This window comes from Molossus molossus, unplaced genomic scaffold (genome assembly GCF_014108415.1).
Source record: "Molossus molossus isolate mMolMol1 unplaced genomic scaffold, mMolMol1.p scaffold_m16_p_4, whole genome shotgun sequence".
Taxonomy (NCBI): Eukaryota; Metazoa; Chordata; class Mammalia; order Chiroptera; family Molossidae; genus Molossus; species Molossus molossus.
Genome location: NW_023425377.1, coordinates 71,357,304 through 71,380,149, shown reverse-complemented (window position 1 = coordinate 71,380,149; position 22,846 = coordinate 71,357,304). Strand labels below are relative to the sequence as shown.

Genomic DNA, 22,846 nt, shown 5'->3' with positions numbered 1-22,846 from the left:
TTCAGTAAAACTCCCCCATGAGGCCTTCTAGGCCTGAGTTGTTATTGGTCTGTGCATGTTTTCTGTCTCTTCCCAGTTCAGTTTTGGGTGACTGCGTGATTCTAGAAATTTGTCCATTTCATCTGTTTTGTCCAATATGTTGGTGTATGATTGTTTATAGTATTTTCTAACAATTTATTATATTTCTGTGGTGTCTGTTGTTACTTCTCCTGTTTCATTTCTGATTTTGTTTATTTGGGTCCTCTCTCTTTGTTTCTTCGTGAGTCTAGCTAAGGGTCCGTTAATCTTGTTTATCTTTTCAAAGAACCAGCTCTTTGTTTCATTGATCTTTTGAATTATACTTTTAGTTTCTATTAGAATTTTTTCTTTTTTCTTGAGGTAGGCCTGTAGTACTATGGACTTCCGTCTCAGGATTGCAATCACTACGTTCCATAGATTTTGTGTTGTTGTGTGTTCATATTCATTGGTTTCTAGGAGGTTTTTAATTTCTTCCATGATCTCCTTGGTAACCCATTCATTGCTCAATAACATGCAATTTAGCCTCCATATGTTTTAATGATTTGTTTGTTTGTTTTTTGTGTTTCCTCACCTGAGGACATTTTTCCTTCTTTTGTTCAGAGAGAGTGGGAGGGAGAGAAAGAGAGAGAAACATCGACATGAAAGGGACACATCGAGTGGTTGCCACCCACACAACCCAGCCAGGGCTGGGAACAAACTGCAACTGAGGTACGTGCTCTTATCAGGAACTGAACCCGGGTCTCTCTGGACCATGGGTCAACACTCTAACTGCTGAGCCAAACCTGCCAGGGCTGTTTTAATGTTTTTGAGTGTTTTTATTGTAATTGATTTCTTGTTTCATGCTACTGTGATCTGAGAAGATGCTTGATATGATTTCAATCTTCTTGAACTTGTAGAGACTTAGTTTGTATCCTAACTTGTGGTCTATCGTTGTTCCATGTGCTCCGGCCAGTTTGGCTCAGTGGTTAAATTGTTGGCCCGTGGATCAGAGAGACCCTGGTTCGATTTCCACTGCGGGCATGTACCTCGGTTTCAGTTTGTCCCCAGCCCCGGTTGGGGTTGTGTTGGTGCAAACGGTCGATGTTTCTCTCTCTCTCTTTGTCCCTCTTTCCCTCCCACTGTATCTGAAGACGAATTCAAAAAGAGAGAATGTTCCATGTGCACTTAAAAAGAATGTGAATTCTGCATTTTGGGGGTGTAATTCTCTGTAGATATCTATTAATTCCATTTGATCTAATGCATCATTTAGAGTCTCTGTCTCCTTGCTAATTTTTTGTCTAGAGAATCTATCCAGTGATGTCAGCAGGATGTTGAGGTCCCCTGCTATGATTGTATTGCTGTTGATTTCACCTTTGGAGTCCTACAGAAGTTTTTAAATGTATTTTGTTATTCCTATATTTCATGCATATATGTTTACCAAAGTTATATCTTCCTGTTGGATAGGTCCTTTCAATATTATGTCTTCTTTGTCTCTAGTTATGGCCTTCATTTTGAAGTCTATTTAATCAGATGTGAGTATTGCTACATCAGCTCTTTTTTCCTTTTCGTTTTCTTGGAAGATTTTTTTCCATTCCTTCACTTTTAACTTACGTGAGTTTTTTGTTGTGAGGTGGGTCTCTTGTAAATAACATGTATATGAGTCATGCTTTCTTATCCATTCAGCTACTCTATCTTTTGATCAGAACTTTTAATTCAATTACATTTAAGGTTATTATTGATGTGTACTTATTCTAGTTATATTTTTCTTCCTATTTCTCCTGCTAATTACAGCAGTTCTTTTAACCTTTCTTAGAGTGCTAGTTTGGTGCTAATATATTCCCTTAGCTTTTTTTTTTTTTTTTTTTTTTTTTTGGTCTGGGAAGCTCTTTATTTGACCTTCTATTTTGAATGACAGCCTTGCTGGATAGATTAGTCTTGGCTTCAGATCCTTGTTTTTCATTAACCTAATTACTTCATCTCATTTCCTTCTGGCCTATAGTGTTTCTGTTGAGAAGTCAGCTGATAGCCTTATAGGTGTTTCTTTGTAGGTAACCTGTTGTTTATCTCTTGCTGCCTTTAGGATTCTCTCTTTGTCTTTAATTTTTGACATTTAAATTATTATGTGTGTCTTGGTGTGGGCCTGTTTGGGGCTTCTTACTTGGGGCTCTCTGTGCTTTTTGAACTTGTATGCCTTTTTCTTTCACCAAGTTAGGGAAGTTTTCTCTCACTATTTCTTCCAATATATTCTCTAATCCTTGCTCATTTTTTTCTTTTTCTGGCACTTCTATAATGCAGTTGTTATGTTTCATGTTGTTCCATAGTTCTCTTAAGCTGTCTTCCTGATTTTTATTGTCTTTTGTTTTTGGTTTTCTGATTGGGTGATTTTTTTCTACCCTGTCTTCTAATTCACTGATCCAATTCTCAGCTTTCTCTACTCTGCTGGTTATTCCTTCCAGTGTGTTCTTTATTTCTGCTATGTCATTCTTTATTTCTTCTTGGTGGTTTTTCATTTCTAATTGGTTGATTTCATATTTATTTTTTATATACTCGTTCTGAGCAAAGTATATTGAATATCCCAGTACAATTGTATTTTGATTTTTTTTTTGTTTATTGCATTTCTACTTGTTTTTGCTTTCTTAATTTATATGCTATGTTATTTAGTGGATACATGTTTATAACTAAAATAAAATTTTCCATTAAGTATCAATACATAGAGTTCCACTTTACCTTGTTTAGAGTTTTAAATCTTAAATTCCACTGAGTCAGGTATTAAAATCACACATTCTGTGTTCTTTCTGTTTTAATTCTCCTAGTGTCTCTTTGTATACCCCTGTATTTTTAACATTGTTTATCAGTATTCTGAAACAGCATATAATAGGATATCATTTTTTAGCCCAATATTCCAATTTTCTATTGCTATGTAACGAACCTTGCCTTATTGGCATGAAAACCATTTAATTAAGCTCATTGATTCTGGGAGCCAGGGATTTAGAAAAGGCGTAGCAGGGATGGCTCTTCTCTGCACCATGATATTCTAGGCCTCAGCCAAAATGCTCAAATGGCTTGCTGTGACTCAGATGGCTAAGGGTTGGAATTATCCAGAGGCACTTTCACTCACATGTTCAGTGCCTGGGCTGGGGTGACTCAAAGACTGGAATTGTCAACTAGAACCTCTGTAACAGATCCCTTTATATAGTTTCAACTTCTCACAGTTTATAACTGAATTCTGAGAGAGAGAGTACCCCAGCATAGAACTTCCAGAGAGTAAGCCTTCCAAGAGACCCAGGAAGAGTTGCATGCTTTTTATGACCTTGTCTCAGAATTCCATTGTGTCACTTCTGCAAGTCTTTTGTTTGAAGCAATCACAAGCCCACTTGGACACAAAGGGATACAATGATGAGCTCATATCTCAAAAGAAAGAGTGTCAAATAATATGGAGGCCATGTTTTAAAACTGCCACACTCAATCTTCTTGTCTCTGTTTAAATAGAGGATTTCCATTTATATTTAGTGTATATTAGTCCATTTATATTTAGTATAGTGGCTGATATAGTTATACCCTCCATCTTACTTTGCATTTTTATTAATTTTATATTATTTTTCCTCCTTTGTCTTTTTTTATTTGTGTTTGCTTGGTCAAGTTACTGATAACTTTTTTTTTTCTTTATTTATTTGGAGTTTCTTTACTTTTCCATCCTATAAATTGTTATCTTATCTTCTCTCTCTCTCTCTCTCTCTCTCTCTCTCTCTCGTTGTTGTTTTTGTTTTTGTTAATATTCATTCAAGGATATGTTTCCATTAATTTTTAGGGAAGGAAGGAAGAAGGAGGGAGAGAGAAAAAGAAACATCAGTATGAGAGATACACTGATTAGTTGTCTCCCACACAACCCCCACTGGGGTCACAGATCAAACCTGCAACCCAAGTTTTTCACTGGGAACATGCTCTTTACTGGGAATAAAACTCATGACTTTTGGTCCATGAGCCAACACTCCAACCACTGAGCCAAACCAGCCAATGCACCTTCTCTTTTCTTAATTTTGTAATCAAATATATGTTTCTCTGCTATATCTTAAAATCTCATCAATTATTTTGCCCACTGGGCTACATTGTTTTTCTTCTTAAGATGCTTCATTTCACACTTACTTCTCCTCCCCCATGACAGAAATTAGATTTTTTTAAATACTCTTATTTTACTCCTCTCATTTCCTCCTCTCCCCTCCCACTCTCCCCATGGATATTAATTTTATCTCAAGGTTCATTGCTCACACTTGTTTCCTCTTTCCTTCATCTTCCCTCAAGTTAAAGTTTCCATACTTACTAATTTCACACTTGTTAATTTGTTGTTTGCTGGGAGCACTGTCTTGAATGTTTTCTTCAAATTGGGTACATCAGCCCTGGCCAGTTTGGCTCAGCAGTTAGTGCATTGACCCATTAACCAAAGGGTCCCAGGTTAGATTCCCAGTCAAGGGCACATATCTGGGTTGCAGGTTCAATCTCTGGCCCTGGTCCAGGGTGTGTAAGAGGCAACCAATTTATATGTCTCTCTCACATTGATTTTTGATTTTTTTTTTTCTTTACATTTCTCTCTCTCTCTCTTCCTCCCTCTTTTCCACTTTCTCTAAAAAAAAAAAAAAATCAATGGGAAAATATCCTCAGGTGAGGAATAATAAAATATATATATATATGGTCCATGAAAAATATCTCTCTCAATTATTGCATAAGCTCACATTTCTTTCACTCTAACAAGTAGATTCTACCTTGCCTTGGTAGAGAATATTTTAGTCCAGTCTTCGATGCATATCCCAGTAATCACAGAAACTGTCTTCAAGCTTACAGGGTTCCAGATAGGAATTCTAATACCAACTTAAGTCTCATTTCTTTGTGATAATTGTAAATTCTGTCTCATACTTTGTAAGCTTTTTCCCAGAAACCCCCAGAGAACTATTCTTACTTTTCATTGGCTAGGGTGTGTCACATGATTTCCCTAGCTGACAGGGAGGCTGAGAAAGAGAGTACTTGAGACATGAGAACTATATTGCCACGTCTGGCCTGAGAAGTGATGTTTTGTGCTGGTCTGTGGATAGTAATGCTATATACTAGAGATGCCTAGGGCGAGACATTTCTCCTTTCTAAATTGATGTTACAACTTCACTGACCTTGTGGTTCTTATTATGATTGCAAGTGCCCTTCAGCAATAACCTTTAAAAAATTATGAAAAGATACAGGTTTATTACTTACAAGATCTTTACATTACACCTGGGGCCACACAGCAAGGTTATGGGTGGAGGGAGAGAGTGCATGTGGGTTTCACAGGTTCACTCTTTATTAATGAATTTAAAACATAAGAGCAGGAATTTAAAACACAGGAAGAGAAAAAAATAGCCCAAATAATCAGTTATCAAAATCAACCAAGATCTCTAAAACAAAGGAGCCTCAGTAGGGGAGGAGGCCTGGCACTTTGTATAGTCCTGTGACTGGCAGTGTGTTTATTATAAATCCACTTTGAAAATGGGCAGAGGACCTAAATAGACACCTCTCCAAAATGGACATACAAATGGCCAAGAGATATATGAAGAAATGCTCAACATCACCAATCATCAGAGAGATGCAAATTAAAACAACAATGAGGTATCACCTCACCTGTCAGAATGGCCACTATCAACAAATCATCAAACAACAAGTGATGGTGAGGGTGTGGAGAAAAGGGGACTCTAGTACATTGCTGGTGGGAATGCAAACTGGTACAGCCACTGTGAAAAACACTATGATGTTACCTCAAAAAGTTAAAAGTTGAACTTCTATTTAACCCAGTGATCCCACTTTTAGGAATATACCCTAAGAAACCTGAAACACCAATCAAAAAGAAGATATGTACTCCTATGTTCATAGCAGCACTATTTACAATAGCTAGGATCTGGAAACAACCCAAGTGTCCATCAGTAGATGAGTGGATTAAAAAACTGTAGTACATGTACACAATGGAATACTATGCAGCTGTAAGAAATAAAAGATCTCTTATCCTTTGAGATGGCATGGAAGGACCTGGAGAGTATTATGCTAAGCGAAACAAGCCAAGCAGAGAAAGACAAATATCACATGATCTCACTTATTTGTGGAATATAATGAACTAAACAAACTGATGAACAAAATTAACCCAGAGACATAGAGGTAGGGTATAGACTGACAAGCCTTGGCGGGGAGGGGTTGGGGGAGAAGAGATAAACCACAGAACTTACATGCATGTATACATGACCAATGAACATAGACAACAAAGCTGGGGATGGGGTGGGGGGGAGGGGAGGAGGGTGTCAATGGGGGAAAAATGAGAAACATCTGTAACAAAAACAAATTTATAAATAAAAAATTTAAAAAGAAAGAAAAGAATGCCTCAACAATCAAAGCTTAAGTTAGGTATTTACATTACCAACAAAAAATGTCAGGGTTTACACCTCAAGTAGAAACAATATTGCCATGTCTGAGCTCCCAAGGAAAGAATAACTTGCATGAGCACTATGTCATACTCTGAAAACCCCAAATTTCAAGTTTTCTGTACCAGACCAGGAAATCACACATTTTCACTACCCACTTGACATAATTTTAAACAGCTACAATAGCAAAATATCACAGACTGGGTGGCTTAAACAATAGAAATTTATTTTCTCACCTTTCTGGAGGTTGGGGAAGACCATGATCAAGGTTCTGGCAGATTTGATTTCTGGTGAGACCTCTCTTCCTGGCTTATAGACATCTGCCTTCATATTATATCTTCATATGAAAATTCCTTGATGACTTCAAGTAGAAGAAGGAGGGGGAGCTTTCACATCTCTTACTGTAAGACACTAATCCTATCACATCAGGACCCAATGTTATGGTCACATTTAATCTCAGTTACTGCCTGAGAGGCCCCATCTCCAAATACAGCCATGAGCTTAGAGCTTCAACATATGAACAGAGGGTAAATACAAACATTCAGTCCATAACAGCAGACATGGTCAATATCCCACATAGATGCTCTGGGCATTCACCATTCTTCTGTACACAAAGTCTGAAACTTTCTTTAGCTACTGAAGACCACTCAGCGCATATTCAGGACAGGTGGAAAGGGGATTTAACACTCCCTAGGAGCATTCCTCCATCAATAAATGATATTTGGTGGATAAATAGCCCAGCTCCCTCACCCTTTGCATGGAGTCACTCTGCAGTATGTGCTCTACACTGCCTCCCAGAGTTTCCTAGAGGAATTGAGACCCTGGTACCCACAATGGAAACTTGCTTGATAATATCCTATTTATTTTTTGCCATCCTTGTTTCATTTCACCACTTTCTCTCCAGTGTTTTCTGGGATCGCCTCCCAAATAAAGTACTTGCACTTGGGTCCTTGTCTCAATGTCGGCTTCTTCTATTTTTTAATATGTTTTATTGATTTTTTAGAGAGGGGGAGAGAAACATCAATGTGAGAGAGAAACATTGATTAATTGCTTCCCATATGCACCCCGACATGGATCGAACCTGAATCCTGGGTATGTGCCCTGACCAGGAATCCAACCATCGACCTTTCAGTGCACAGGGTGACATTCAATGAATGAGCCACTCTGGCCAGGGCTCAATGTCTGCTCCTTGGAGAACCCAGCCAAAGTCCATGAGGAAAGGCAAGAGCAAAGACAATCATAACCTTAATTGATTGTCTTGTAAAACCATAACAGACACTGGTGAATAGGGCATAGCCTCTGGCACATATTAGATGCTCAATAAATCTTTGTCAGGCAAATGACCAAATTTCTCCTTTGTGCTCCAGATATTGATGAGTGTAAACCACCCATTAGTATATATTGTGGACCAAATGCTGAATGCCAGAATGCTGAAGCAAGTTTCTTCTGTCACTGTGACCCTGGATATAAACTCCTCTCTGGAAAAACACGCTTTATGAATTCTAATGAGAACACTTGTCAGAGTAAGAAAATTATTGTCTTCTTGTTACCCTTCTATATTTTTTACTGAGTCTGACACCAGAAAAGATTTTGTGTGTGTGTGGTGGGGACAGGTTTCTATTTTCTAGAAGTAATGGATGATGGGAAAAGGAGGGAAAAGGGTAAAGAAGAAAGTTAGGAAATAATAGGGTTCAGAAGGAAGTGAACTTTGGAGATGGAAATGTAAAAATAATGAATAAGATAAGATCCCTTGAATCACAAAGAAGAGAAACTCACTCAGGTTAACATAAGCCAAAAAGATGAGTTTATGATAAGGATGCATCAATATATCTTGAAACTCAAGGGCTTCTGGAGTGAAATGAAATTGGGGACTCATCCGGCCGGTATGGCTCAGTGGTTGAACATCAACCCATGGACCAAGAGGTCTTGATTCCCAGTTTGAGTCCCAGTCAGGACACATGCCTGGGTTGTGGCCAGATTCCCAGTGGGGGGCATACGGTAGGCAGCCAATATATGTTCTCTCTCATCATTGTTTCTATCTCTCTCTCTCTCTCTCCCCTTTCCTCTCTCTCTCTAAAATAAATAAAGAAAAAAATGTTTTTAAAGAAACTGGGGACTCAACATTATCAGGTTGCCACAGTTTTGATACTCTTTGGGACAGATTCCATCCTCTTTCCTTGTAAACTTGCTCTCTCTGTTACCTCATCCACAGGACAGGAAATATGGTCAATAGCTTCAAATCTTACCATCATTATTGCTCCAACCACTTAAAGAGAGATCAACTAACTTTCTCTTGGGTTTACTTGCTAAGTCTTTGGAAATACCCAAACTGGCCCAGTTTAAGTAATATTCCCACCCTCAGATCTGTGTCCAGGAGAAGGTACCATGTTAAAAAAGCATGACTACCCTCATCGAAACTATATAGATGGGGGAAATCTATCTATTTTCCCAAGAAATAAGGGACTTATAAGACTATGAGATTTTGTGACAGTTGAAATGTTAAGAGAGAGAATCTTTAGAGCTGAATTCTAAGAAGCTGATTAGTAGAGAAACAATAATACTCGTAGCTAAATATTTATTTTACTTATACTATGTACCAGATACTATACTCAGTACTTTATATGCATTATTTCATTTAAAATAATCTTATGAAAGAAAGATCTCTTATGCTTTGAGATGGCATGGAAGTACCTGGAAAGTATTATACTAAGCAAAACAAGCCAAGCAGAGAAAGACAAATATCACATGATCTCACTTATTTGTAGAATATAATGAACTAAACAAACTTATAAACAAAATTAACCCAGAGACATAGAGGTGGGGTACAGACTGACAAGCCTCAGAGGAAGGGGAGTTGGGGGGGAAGAGATAAACCACAGAACTTACATGCATGTATGCATGACCAGTGAACATAGACAACAAAGCTGGGGATGGGGTGAGGGGGGAGAAAGGTGGGTGTCAATGGGGGAAAAATGAGAAACATCTGTAACAAAAACAAATTAATAAATAAAAAATAATAATAATAAAATAATCTTTTAAAGTAGGGACTGTTATTACAGATAAAGAAACTGAGGATCCATGGTTAGCCAGCTAAGAAGCAGGTTTTTAATTTGGGTCTGCCTGTATTGAGAGTCCCTCAGCCACTTGCTACACCACAACATAGATCCCAGGGAAACCATAAAAGGGACAAAGCACTCTTGTTCTGGTACAAAATAATAATAATAATAACAATAATGTTATCTCTCTTTCTCAGTTAAGATACATCCTGGAAAACATACACAGCACTAGGTCTCTCAAACATAAAGAACTTTATAGAGAGAATTGGTACTGTTGAAGGAAGAGCCAAGAAGTCATAAGGAGGTTAAGGAGGCAACCCAAAAATTAGCAACAAGAGAAATATGCAGCCTTCCTAGACTAGAGAAACATGGGAGGAAGTGGTATTACCAGGGCCCAAGAGTTGAGTCCATCTAATGCAGTGGTTCTCAACCTTCCTAATGCCACCACCCTTTAATACAGTTCCTCATGTTGTATATGGGCATATCTGCCTGTAGGCGGACCCACCTGGAGACGGATAGAGGAGCGGTGTCTCGGTTCCTAAGACCATCGGAATATGTGTTTTCCAATGGTCTTAGGCGACCCCTGTGAAAGGGTTGTTTGACTCCCCAAAGGGGTCACAACCCACAGGTTGAGAACCACTGAATTCTAATAAGAGGTGGAAACTCGGGAGAGATGATGCAGTCAGTGCGGAGCTACCACTAGAATCAGAGAGAAAAGGAAAGAAATACCCTAGCTTCTCCCTTTCTCTCCTCTCCAATATTCTACTGGTATTTCCCATTGGCTGAACCCATTATGAAGCCACAGGACAGGATATCCTAGCAAATATAACTCTTTATGAAACAGAAAAGAGCATAGGAATAATAGGATCTGAAGAAAAATGTATTGCAGTTGACTGGCAATCACTGCTTTCTAAGAATATGAAGTCTTACCTGGCCAATGTGGCTCAGCAGTTGAGCATCGACCCATGCATCAAGGGGTCACCAGTTCAATTCCTGATCAGGGCACATGCCCAGATTGTGGGACAAAACCCCAGGGGAGGGCATGCAGGAAGCAGTTGATCAATGTTCTCTCTCATCAATATTTCTATCTCTCTCTCCCTCTCTATTCCTCTCTCTCTGAAATCAATAAAGAAAAAAAATATTTTTAAGAATATTAAGTCTTTTCCTTACAAATGTTAGTTAAGCTGGGAGCCTGGTGAGATGTACTATAGAGATAGTGCATTTCAAATGTGTTGTTTTAATATGGCCAATTGTTCTTATACTGTGAGACAGTAGAGGAATCATTCTCTTCTTTCCAAGCTTTCTTCAAAAAGAATGAAACTTACCGATGAGTTTGTTTGTACCTCCATGATCTTAAATTTATTCTATTCCAATTTTAGCCTCCCTATGTAGACTCTCAATTTTTCTTTTTACGATTGAGATTTTTTGGGTCAGAGTCCATATCTGAGCCAAGGTTTATAGTTGATTGCTCCAGTTGGAAGGTGGAGAAAAGATCATTGGTAACGTGATGACAGAAGCTGGCTGAAGTATATGTCAAAGTGTTCTCATCCTTCTCACCACCACTAACTTTGTATCTGTTAGGATGCTTTTGGCTTTAAGTAATATTATACTTGACTAAAAATGATTTATCAATAGAGATTATCAATAAATCTCAATATAACAAAAACCCATAAATAGCTTTTCAGCTTGTTAATGTAGCATCTCAATTATAGCAGAGATTTGATTTGAGCTTTGTTGGCTTTCTTTCATTGTCCCAAAAAGCCTGCCACAGCTCCAAACATCACATCCTCAAACATCCATGCTTCTGTTGGAAAACAAAGAGTAGGTGATTGGTACTCTTGAGCCACTCTCTCTTTTTGCCATGAAGAAAAATTGTCCTAGAAACCCAACAACAAACTTCCCCTTATGTCTGTTTGGCTAAACCTGGGTCAAATTCCTACCTATAAACAAGTTCCTAGAATAACAGAATAAGATCTCAGGGCTTGCTTTGGCCAGTTTGTCTCAGCGGTTAGAGAGTCGGCCTGCAGACCATAGAGTCCTGGGTTTAGTTCCCACTAAGGGCATGTACCTCGGTTGCAGTTTGTCCCCGACCCGGTTGGGGTCGTGTGGGTGGCAACCACTCAATGTGTCTCTCTCGCATCAATGTTTCTCTCTCTCTCTCTCTCTCTCTCTCTCTCTCTCTCTCTCTCTCTCTCTCTTCCTCCCTCTCTCCCTCCTGCTCTATCTGAAGACAAATGCAAAAATGTCCTCAGGTAAGGAATAAAAAAAGAAGAAAAAAAAAGATCTCAGGGCTTGACCCTGGGATTAGGGTCAGTGTTCTGATAGCAGGGAAGAAAAGGGGCATGGCTGCTGGGTGAGAACTCTTCAGAGTGTGACATGACCCCCAACTTTCAGATTCCTCTCATGACGCATCTATCCCAACATTAGTTCCTGGAATTGATGGTGGGAAAGAGAAAACTTCTCTTATAAAGTCTCATATATAATATAATCTTAAGAGGAGAAAAAAGTTCATGTCTCTGGAATGGAGCCTTTCTCCTTAGATTAATAGGACATTTAAAGTAAAGCTCCCAAAAGATTGTTCCCTTGTGCTCCTCTTCATCCAGCATTAAGGTCATGAGGTTGGAGACCCCACAGCAGAGAGTTTGGAGAAAAGTGAACAAATATCATTACATCCTGCCCACTCACCTCATATCATATCCTTGAGTAGCTGAAGGTCATGAGCAGCATAAACCTGCAGCTAGAGATCAGGAAACCTCACATCTCAATTTTCAGGCCAACTCTGTACCAATAGTATTCACACTAAATCAGTTCTGCAGTTTCTTTCAACAAAAGTATCCAAAACTCCATGATCTTCCACAAAGCCAAGAGTCTCAGAACAAAGAAGTCTCAAAACAAAGAAGAAGAATTATGCCAAAAAGGAAACATTTTTCTGCTTCCTCTATGACATGGTATCTCTATCACAGCAATATTGGCATTTGAGGTCCAATAATTCCTTGTGGTCTGGAGCTGCCCTGTGTACTATAAGGTGTTGAACAGCATCTCAGGCCTCCACCCACCAGATGCCAGTAGCATCCCCTCACCAAATTGTAACCACCAAAATGTCTTCAGCCATTGCCAGTGTCCCCTGGGGGCAAAATCACCCCCAGTGGAAAAACACTGTTCTATACCATAACAAGGAACTTGGACTCTGACCCCTAAAACAGCAAAGAAGTTTGTCATGAACATAATTAGTTTGACTTCAGACATTCTAGATTCAAGTTACCCACCTTACCTCCCCACCTCTCCACCCTTTCACTCAGTTCCAACAGTAACTTCCCATGATTCTTTTGCAGAGATCACCTCCTCAAACACAACCAAAGGCAATAAAGAGGTGAGTAGAAGCTGAGTCCTAGAACCTAGCCAGGTAACAAATATTTATAAAGCCCAAAATTAGCAAATGGCAGTGGATACTATATATATTATATGTGTACTATATATTATATAGCATATATTGATATGTCATATACATATATATATTACTATATAATATATGTTAATTGTATGTTAATTACAATATAATATTATAATGTTAGATCATTTGTGTTATATATAACTATGATATACACATATGTTATAGTTGACCCTTGAAGAGCATAGGTTCACTGACCACCCCCCATGCAGTCAAAAATACACATAAAACTTTGACTCCCCAAAAACTTAGCTACTAATAGCCTACTGTTGACTGGAAGCCTTACTGATAACATAGCAGATTAACACATATTTTGTAAGTTATATGTATCATATACTGAATTCTTACAATAAAATAAGCTAGAAAAAAATGTTATCAAGAAAATCATAAGGAAAAGAAAATACACTTATGGTATTTATTGAAAAAAATTCACACATAAGGAAACCCATGCAGTTCAAACCATGTTGTTCAAGGGTCAACTGTATACCACTATGTTTATCACTATACATATGTCACTATATATTTCACTATACAGATAGACAGATAGATTGTGTGTGTGTGCACACGCGCACATGTACTGCCCCCTAAAGACAGAATCTATCCCAGACCAAAAAAGACAGACTAAGCAAGACTGTATTGGGATATGCTGAGCTGCTGCAACAAAGAGGTCTAAATAGTCAATGGCTTTTAAAAGATAGACCTTTATTATTTTCTAAGTTAACAGTCCAAGGGTAAGCAGGCTAGGATGGTGAAAGGATTCCACTCTGTGGGGCCATTAGAGTGCCCACGTTCTTTCCATAACTATTGCTCCACCATCCTCTGGCATCTTGTCCTCAATTGCATGGTCAAAGCTGGCTTGCTGCAATGTTGCATTCCTGCCAGTAGGGAGATGGGAGGGGGAGTCCAGGACAAGTTGGAGTGCTGCCTGAAGAGAGGAGAGTGGAGAGAGGGAGATGCATCTATGTGATCACTCTATGATATCCTAATAAGGGTGTGATTGTATCTTAGAGACATGCCTTTTTTTTATTTTTCAATTATATTACTTTCAGGTGTACAACAAAGTGATACAATATTTATATAACTTATGAAGTAATCACCCCAATAATTCTAGTACCCATCTGACACCATACATAGTCATTCCAATATTATTGACTATGTTTTCTATGCTGTACTTTACAACCCTGTGACTGTTTTTATCACTGGCAATTTGCACATTTTTTAATTTTTATTTATTTATTTTTGTTACAGAGTTTCTCCTTTTTCCCCTATTAATTCCCCCACCCCCTCCCTCCCTGCCCTGTCCCCAGCTTTGTTGTCCATGTCCATTGTTCATGCATACATGCATATAAGTTCTGTGGTTTATCTCTCCCCCACCACCCCCTCTTCTGGGGATTGTCAGTCTGTACCCCACTTCCATGTCTCTGGGACTACCCCATTCCTCAGACTGTTTTGTTCATTATATTATACAAATAAGTGAAATCATATGATACTTTTTTTTCTCTGTTTGGCTTGTTTTGCTTAGGATAATACTTTCCAGGTCCCTCCTTGTCGTCTCAAAAAAATAAGAGATCTTTCTTTCTTACAGCTGCATAGTACTCCATTGTGTATATGTACCACAGCTTTTTGATCTGATGGACATTTGGGCTGTTTCCAGATCTTAGCTATTGTAAATAGTGCTGCTATGAACATGGGGGTTCATATATTCTTTCTAATTGGTGTTTCAGGTTTCTTAGGGTATATTCCTAGAAGTGGGATCACTAAGTCAAATGGAAGTTGAACTTCCATTAGCACATTTTAATCCCTTCCCATTTTTCACCCATCCTTTATCCTCCTTTGCATCTGTCAACCATCAAAATGTATCTATGAGTTTGTTTCTTTTTATTTGTTTTTTTTAATTGATTTTAGATAGAGTAAGGAAGGGAGAGAGACAGAGATAGAGAGATTTGTTATTCCACATATTTATGCATTCACTCGTTGATTCTTGTATGTGCCCTGACCAGGGATCAAACTCACAACCTTGGTGTATTGAGGTGATGCTTTAACCAAGTGAGCTACCTGGCCAGGGCTAATTTGTTTTTAGATTCCACATAAAAGTAAAATCATATGGTATTTGTCTTTCTCTCTCTAGCTTTTCTCACTTAGCATAATACCCTCTAGGTTCATCCATGTTGTCACAAATGAGAATATTCCATTCTTTATATGGCTGAGTAATATTCCATTGTATATATGTACCACATCTTTTTTTATCTAATCATCTATTGATGGGCACTTAGGTTGCTTCCACATCTTGGCTACTGAAAATAGTGCTGCAATGAACATTGGTATGTGTCTTTTCAAATTAGTGTTTTGGATTTCTACAGATAATACCCAGAAGTAAAATTTCTGGGTCATGTGGTAGTTCTTTTTTAAATTTTTTGAGAAACCTCCATACTGATTTTCATAGTGGCTTCACCAATTTGCCATCCTACCAACAATGCATGAGAGTTCCTTTTTTTTTTTTTTATCCTCACCCGAGGACATTTTTTTTTATTTATTTATTTTTGTTACAGATGTTTCCCCTTTTTTGCCACTGATTCCCCCCTCCCACTTTCTCCCTGCCCTGTCCCCAGCTTTGTTGTTCATGTCCATTGTTCATGCACACATACGTATAAGTTCTGTGGTTTATCTCTCCCCCCAACACCCTCTCTTCTGGGGATTGTCAGTCTGTACACCACCTCCATGTCTCTGTCACCTGAAAACATTTTTGCATTCATCTTCAGATACAGTGTGAGGGAGGAAGAGAGAGAAACATCAACACAAGAGAGACAAATTGAGTGATTCCCACCCACGCAACACCAACCAGGGCTGGGAACAAACTGCAACCGAGGTATATGCCCTTAGCGGGAACTGAACCTGGGACTCTGCAGTCTGCAGGCCGACCCTCTAACCACTGAGCCAAACCTGCCAGGGTGAGAGTTTCCTTTTTTTAAAGACAAGTCTTTTTTTTTTTAAGAGAGAGAGGGAATTTCCAAAATGGCGGCAGAGTGAATGGAAGATACACAGACCATCTCCCAGGACCCAACTGGAATTACAACTAAAACACAGACAAATTGATGGGAAAAACCAACAGAAAAGCATCTTATGAAGACCATATAACCAGGGACACTGACTCGATCCTGGTAGGCTTGCAAAGGCATGAGATGGGGGCTGGGAGCCCACGGTCAGCAGCTCAGAGCAGCCTTAGGTGTGAACGCCCCCGGGTTACATTCCCAAGCAGCTCCACAGCGCAGAGCTGGGACAGAAGCTAAAATAGCCACAGCCACTCAGCTTGGGCTGGACAGAGGAAAGGCAAACTGGACTGGAACTGTGTGGAAACACTCGGGATTTGGAGGGTGCTCAGAGCTTTTGCCGACTTGCTGTCATGCAGGACGATGGCCATATTGCTCCTTCCCAGGGCTCTGGGGAGAGGCAGCAGCCCCTCCCTCGGAGATTCAACCCCATCTTGTGGGCCATACATATGCAAATTGAGGCATTAACAACCAGCATCTGCTCCACCCTCGGGAAATCCCCTTATCCTGAGCACCTGAGGGAGATTTTCAATTAAGTGACAACCTAAAACTCTTCAGGTAACCTGGACTGCTAGCCTCCAGGCAAAAAGCTAGAGGATAACAGTACCCTTCCTGGGCCAGCAACCCTAAACAAGAAAGTAAGACTTGACAGTGGTGTTTAACATGGGTACTCCCTGGCTTATCCAAACCCAGGAGAGGGAGCCATAAAAAGCACAACACCAATACCCACAGGGAAAACTTGGCAGCCTCCAAAGCCAACTGTGATAACCAAAATGGTGAAACACAGAAACAGAAGCCAAATGAAACAACAAGAGACCTCCACCGAAGATGAGATCAATGTGGAGCAGTTAGGCATGTTAACAGAGCTAGAATTCAGAGCCATGATTTTGAGGAAGCTCAACAGCATAAGTAAGGACATAGAGATGCTGAAAATAAACCAATTGGAAATTAAAAACCACCAGGAAGACATATCAGAAATAAAGAACACATTGGAAGGTCTAAAGAGCAGAGTAGAGGAAGCAGAGGACCAGATCAGCGAATTAGAAGAGAGGGTAGGAGAAATAAACCAATCAGAAAACCAAAAGGAAAAAACAATTTAAAAACAGGAAGACAGCTTAAGAGAACTGTGGGACAACTGCAAACGTAATAATATTTGCATCATAGGAGACCTCAAAGAAGAAGAAGATGAGCAAGGGTTAGAGAATATATTCAAAGAAATAGTGACAGAAAACTTCCCTAATTTGGTAAAGGAAGAAGTCATTCAAGTCAAGAAGCACAGAGAGCCCCAAGTAAGAAGAACCCAAACAGGCCCAAACATAGTCATCAAAGTGCCAAAAATTCAAGACAAAGAGAGAATCCTAAAAGCAGCAAGAGAGAAGCAACAGGTTACCTACAAAGGAAACCCCATAAGGCTCTCAGCTGACTTCTCACAAGAAACACTACAGGCCAGAAGGGAATGGCATGAAGTCATCAAGGTCATGAAAAACAAAAATCTGAATCCAAGACTACTCTATCCAGCAAGGCTGTCATTCAAAATAAAGAGCTTCCCAGACAAAAAAAAAAAAAAGCTAAGGGAATACATTAGCACCAAACCAGCACTACAAGAAATGTTAAAAGGAGTGCTGTAATGAGTAGAAGAAATAGGAAAAAATATATAACCAAACTAAACAAAAATGGCAATAAATAAGTACATATTAATAATCACCTTAAATGTAAATGGACTGGATAATCCAATAAAAAGACACAGAGTAACTGATTGGATAAGAAAGCATGACTCATCAATATGTTGCTTGCAAGAGACCCACCTCACAACAAAAAACTCACACAGGTGGAAAGTGAAGGGATGGAAAAAAATGTTTCCAAGCAAATGGAAAGCAAAAGAAAGCTGAGGTAGCAATGCTCATATCTGACAAAATAGATTTCAAAATGAAGACCATAACTAGAGACAAAGAAGGCCACTACATAATTTTGAAAGGATCTATCCAACAGGAAGATATAACCTTGATAAACATATATGCACCCAATATAGGAGCACCAAAATATAATAAAAATCTTCTGGGGGACTTCAAAGGAGAAATCAGCAGCAATACAATCATAGCAGGGGACTTCAACACCCCATTGACACCACTAGATAGATCCTCTAGACAAAACATTAGCAAGGAAACAGAGACTCTATATGAAGCACTAGACCAAATGGATTTAATAGACATCTACAGAGAATTATACGCCAAAACTACAGAATTCACATTCTTCTCAAGTTCACATGGGACATTCTCAACGATAGACCACATGATAGGACACAAACTAAATCTCTACAAGTTCAAGAAGATTGAAATCATATCAAGCATCTTCTCAGATCACAATGGCATGAAACTAGAAATCAATTGCAGCAAGATCATGCGAAGGCATTTGAACATATGGAGGCTAAATAGCATGTTATTGAACAATGAATGGGTTACCAAGGAGTTCAAGGAAGAAATTAAAAACTTCCTGGAAAACAATGAAAATGAACACAAAACAACACAAAATCTATGGGATGCAGCAAAAGCAGTTCTGAGAGGGAAGTTCATAGCACTACAGGCCTACCTCAAGAAACAAGAAAAAGTTCTAATTGACTGTCTAACCTCACAACTTAAGGAATTAGAAAGCAAACAAAAAGAAAATCCCAGAGCAAGTAGAAGGAAGGAAATGGTAAAGATCAGAGCAGAAATAAATGACATAGAGACCAAAAAGAAAACAATTCAAAGGATCAATGAAACAAAAAGCTGGTTTTTCGAAAAGATAAACAAGATTGATGGATCCTTTGCTAGACTCACCAAGAAACAGAGAGAACCTAAATACACAAAATCAGAAATGAAAGAGGAGAAGTAACAACTGACACCACAGAAATACAAAAGATCATTAACAGCTACTATGAACAATTATATGGCAACAAATTCAACAACCTAAGCGAAATGTACAAATTTCTAGAAACACACAGTCTCCCAAAACTGGACTGGAAAGTGATAGAAAACTTGAACAGACCAATAACAACTGAGGAAATTGAAGAGGTAATCAAGACTCTCCCAGCAAACAAAAGCCCAGGCCCAGATGGCTTCACGGAGGAGTTTTACAGAACATTCAAAGAAGAACTAACACTCATTCTCCTCAAACTATTTCAAAAAATTCAGGAAGAAGAAAGACGTCCAAACTCATTTTATGAGGCCAGCGTAATTCTAATTCCAAAACCAGAAAAAGACACTACAAAGAAAGAAAACTGCAGGCCAATATTCCTGATGAACATATATGCCAAAATCCTGAACAAAATACTAGCAAATCGGATCCAGCAATACATCAAAAAAAATTATGCACCATACAAGTGGGATTCATCCCAGGGATGCAAGGTTGGTACAATATTCACAAATCAATAAATGTGATACACTACATAAACAAAATGAAGAATAAAAACCACATGATCATATCAATAGACACTAAAAATGCATTCGACAAAATCCAGCATCCATTTCTGATAAAAACGCTCAGCAATGTGGGAATACAGGGATCATATCTAGACATAATAAAGGCCATATATGAAAGACCTACAGCCAACATCATACTCAATGGGCAGAAACTAAAAACATTTCCCTTAAGAACAGGAACAAGACAGGGATGTCCACTTTCACCACTCTTATTTAACATTGCATTGGAAGTCTTAGCCACAGCAATCAGACATGAAGAAAAAATAAAAGGGATCCAAATTGGAAAGGAGGAAGAGAAACTGTCATTATTTGAAGATGGCATGATATTATACATAGAAAACCCTAAAGACTCCATCAAAAATTGACTAGACTTAAATGAATTTGGCAAAGTAGCAGGATACAAAATTAACATCAAGAAATCAACGGCATTCTTATACACCAATGATGAACTCACAGAAAGAGAAACTGAAAAAATAATCCCATTTACCATCACTGCAAAAAAAATTAAGATACCTAGGTATAAATTTAACCAAAGAAGTAAAGGACTTATTTGCAGAAAACTACATGACATTGAAAAAGGAAATAGAGAAAGATATAAAAAAGTGGAAGCACATACCCTGTTCATGGATTGGAAGAATTAACATCATTAAAATGTCCATATTACCCAAAGCAATCTATAGATTCAATGCAATTCCCATCAAAATACCAACGACATATTTCACAGATCTAGAACAAATACTTCAAAAGTTCATGGAACCAAAAAAGAACCTCAATAGCCAGAGCAATTTTGAAAAAGAAGGACAAAGTAGGTAGGATCACAATACCAGATTTTAGGTTATATTACAAAGCGACTGTAATCAAAACAGCCTGGTACTGGCACAAGAACAGGCATGTAGATTAGTGGAACAGAATAGAGAACCCAGGAATGGACCCAAGGCAATACGCTCATTAATATTTGACAAAGGTGGCAAGAGCATACAGTGAAGTAAAGACAGCCTCTTTAATAAATGGTGTTGGAAAAATTGGACAGCTACATGCAAAAAAAAATGAAACTAGACCATCAACTTACACCATACACAAAAATAAACTCAAAATGGATAAAAGACTTAAATGTGACCTGTGAATCCATAAAAATTTTAGAAGAAAATGTAGGCAACAAAATTTCAGACATCATACGGAGCAGAATTTTCACTGATACATCACCTAAGGCAACAGAAACAAAGGAAAAAATTAACACATGGGACTACATCAAACTAAAAGGCTTCTGCACAACAAAAGAAACAAACATCAAAATGGAAAGGCAACCCACTGTATGGGAGAACATCATTGCCAATGATACACCAGACAAGGGGTTAATCTCCAAAATATATAGAGTACTCATACAACTCAACAAAAGGAAGACAAAGAACCCAATTAAAAAATGGGCAGAGGAGCTGAATAGACACCTCTCCAAACAGGACATACAAATGCTAAGAGACATATGAAGAAATGCTCAACATCACTAATCATCAGAGAAATACAAATTAAAACAACAATGAGGTATCACCTCACACCTGTCAGAATGGCCACCATCAACAAATCATCAAACAAGTGTTGGCAAGGGTGTGTAGAAAAGGGGACTCTAGCGCACTGCTGGTGGGAATGCAGACTGGTGCAGCCACTATGGAAAACAATATGGTGTTACCTCAAAAAATTAAAAATGGAACTGCCATTTGACCCAGTGATCCCACTTCTAGGAATATACCCTAAGAAGCCTGAAACACCAATCAGAAAGAATAGATGTACCCCAATGTTCATAGCAGCACTATTTACAATAGCTAAGATCTGGAAACAGCCCAAGTGTCCATCAGTAGACGAATGGATAAAAAAGCAGTGGTACATATACACAATGAAGTACTATGCAGCTGTAAGAAAGAACGATCTCTTATCCTTTGAGATGACATGGAGGGACCTGGGAAGTATTATTCTAAGTGAAATGAGCCAAGCAGAAAAAGACAAATGCCACATGATCTCACTTATATGTGGAATATAATGACTATAACAGTCTGAGGAATAGGGTAGACCCAGAAACATGGAAGTAGGGTACAGACTGACAACCCTCAGAAGAGGGGGTGGTGGAGGGTGGGAAGAGATAAACCACAGAACTTATATGCATGTATGCATAACCAATGGACATGGACAACAACACTGGGGATGAGGTGGGGGGGGATGGAGAGGAGGGTGTCAATGGGGTTAAAAAGAAGAAACATCTATAACAAAAATAAAATTAAAAAATAAATAAATTTTAAAAAATAAATCAAAAAGAGAGAGAGATGTAAGGAACATCGATCAGTCTCCTCCCATATGCGCCCTGACTGGGGATTAAACCCACAACCTGGGCATGTACACTGACTGGGCATCAAACCCACCACATATACAGGTTGACGCCCCAACCAACTGAGCCACGCTGGCCAGGGCTTATAGAGATATTTTAAAGTGACAACCCAGAAATTGTGTATATGTTTAAACCTAACTGCAAGGGAGGTTGGAACAATATGGTCTGTAGCTGGGCAGCACAGTCCAGATGAAAGTTGAGGAATTCATTCAGAAGGGGAAATGGATATTGTAGGACAGTTAAAGGAAAAAGAGAAAGAGAAAGACCGACCAAGAAAGTACCTGTTAGGTAGTAATCATTTAGTTTCTGTAAACCAACACTGAATTTTAACAAAAGTAATGATCCATGTCTCTGATCTAGCTGAACAAAATGGGCTTGTTCCTTCCTCTGCCCTCTCCCTACCTTCAACCTGCCCTACTGCAGAGGGATTGCCCTCCCAATCTCCAGGCCTCCTGATACATCCTGTCCTCTCTACCTGAAATTCCTTTTCCCAGTTCATAACTCTTCTTTGCTCGAGACTTCATTCAGGTGTCACATCCTTCTGGATGGCCTCCCTAAACAACTTCCATCTGAGTTAATATCCGCTTCTCCATGTTCTTATGGTGGGAGGCTGTGAAGTTTAGAAGTATAGACAGGGATTCAAATTCTAGCACCACAGTGGCAAGTGACATGGCAAAAGACACAACTTTTCTGTGTTAGAGTTCTCCAGGGAAACGGAAGCAATAGGAGATATAAATAAAGAGATTTATTACAAGGAGTTGGCTCATCTGATTATGGAGTCTAACAGATCTCAAGATCTGCAGTTGGCAAACTGGAGACCCAGGAGGGCTGATGGTAGAGTTCCAGGGACCTGAGGACCAGGAGAGAAGAAGGCCTGAAGCCTTGACACATAGGAAGAGCTGATGTTTCAGTTGGAGTCTAAAGATAAAAAGCCAATATCCTGCCCTGGCTGGTTTGGCTCAGCAGTGGAGTATTGGCCTGAGGACAGAAGAGTTGACGGTTCAATTCCCAGTCAAGGGCACATACCTGGGTTGCAAG

The 22,846-nt window shown here is 38.9% G+C and overlaps 1 protein-coding gene across 4 annotated transcripts in view; it reads left to right on the top strand.

The window, feature by feature from the left end:
• ADGRE3 (adhesion G protein-coupled receptor E3) overlaps positions 1–22,846 on the top strand; it is a 125,118-nt gene that overhangs the window by 41,169 nt on the left and 61,103 nt on the right. For 2 of the 4 annotated variants that reach the window (XM_036239887.1, XM_036239885.1), the window contains exons 4-5: positions 7,793–7,948; positions 12,814–12,851. The exons of 1 other annotated variant lie outside the window; for it this stretch is intronic. In XM_036239887.1, the coding sequence (XP_036095780.1) occupies positions 7,793–7,948; positions 12,814–12,851 (194 nt within the window). The remainder of the gene's footprint in view (positions 1–7,792; positions 7,949–12,813; positions 12,852–22,846) is intronic. One more of the 4 variants, XM_036239886.1, reaches the window with a different exon arrangement.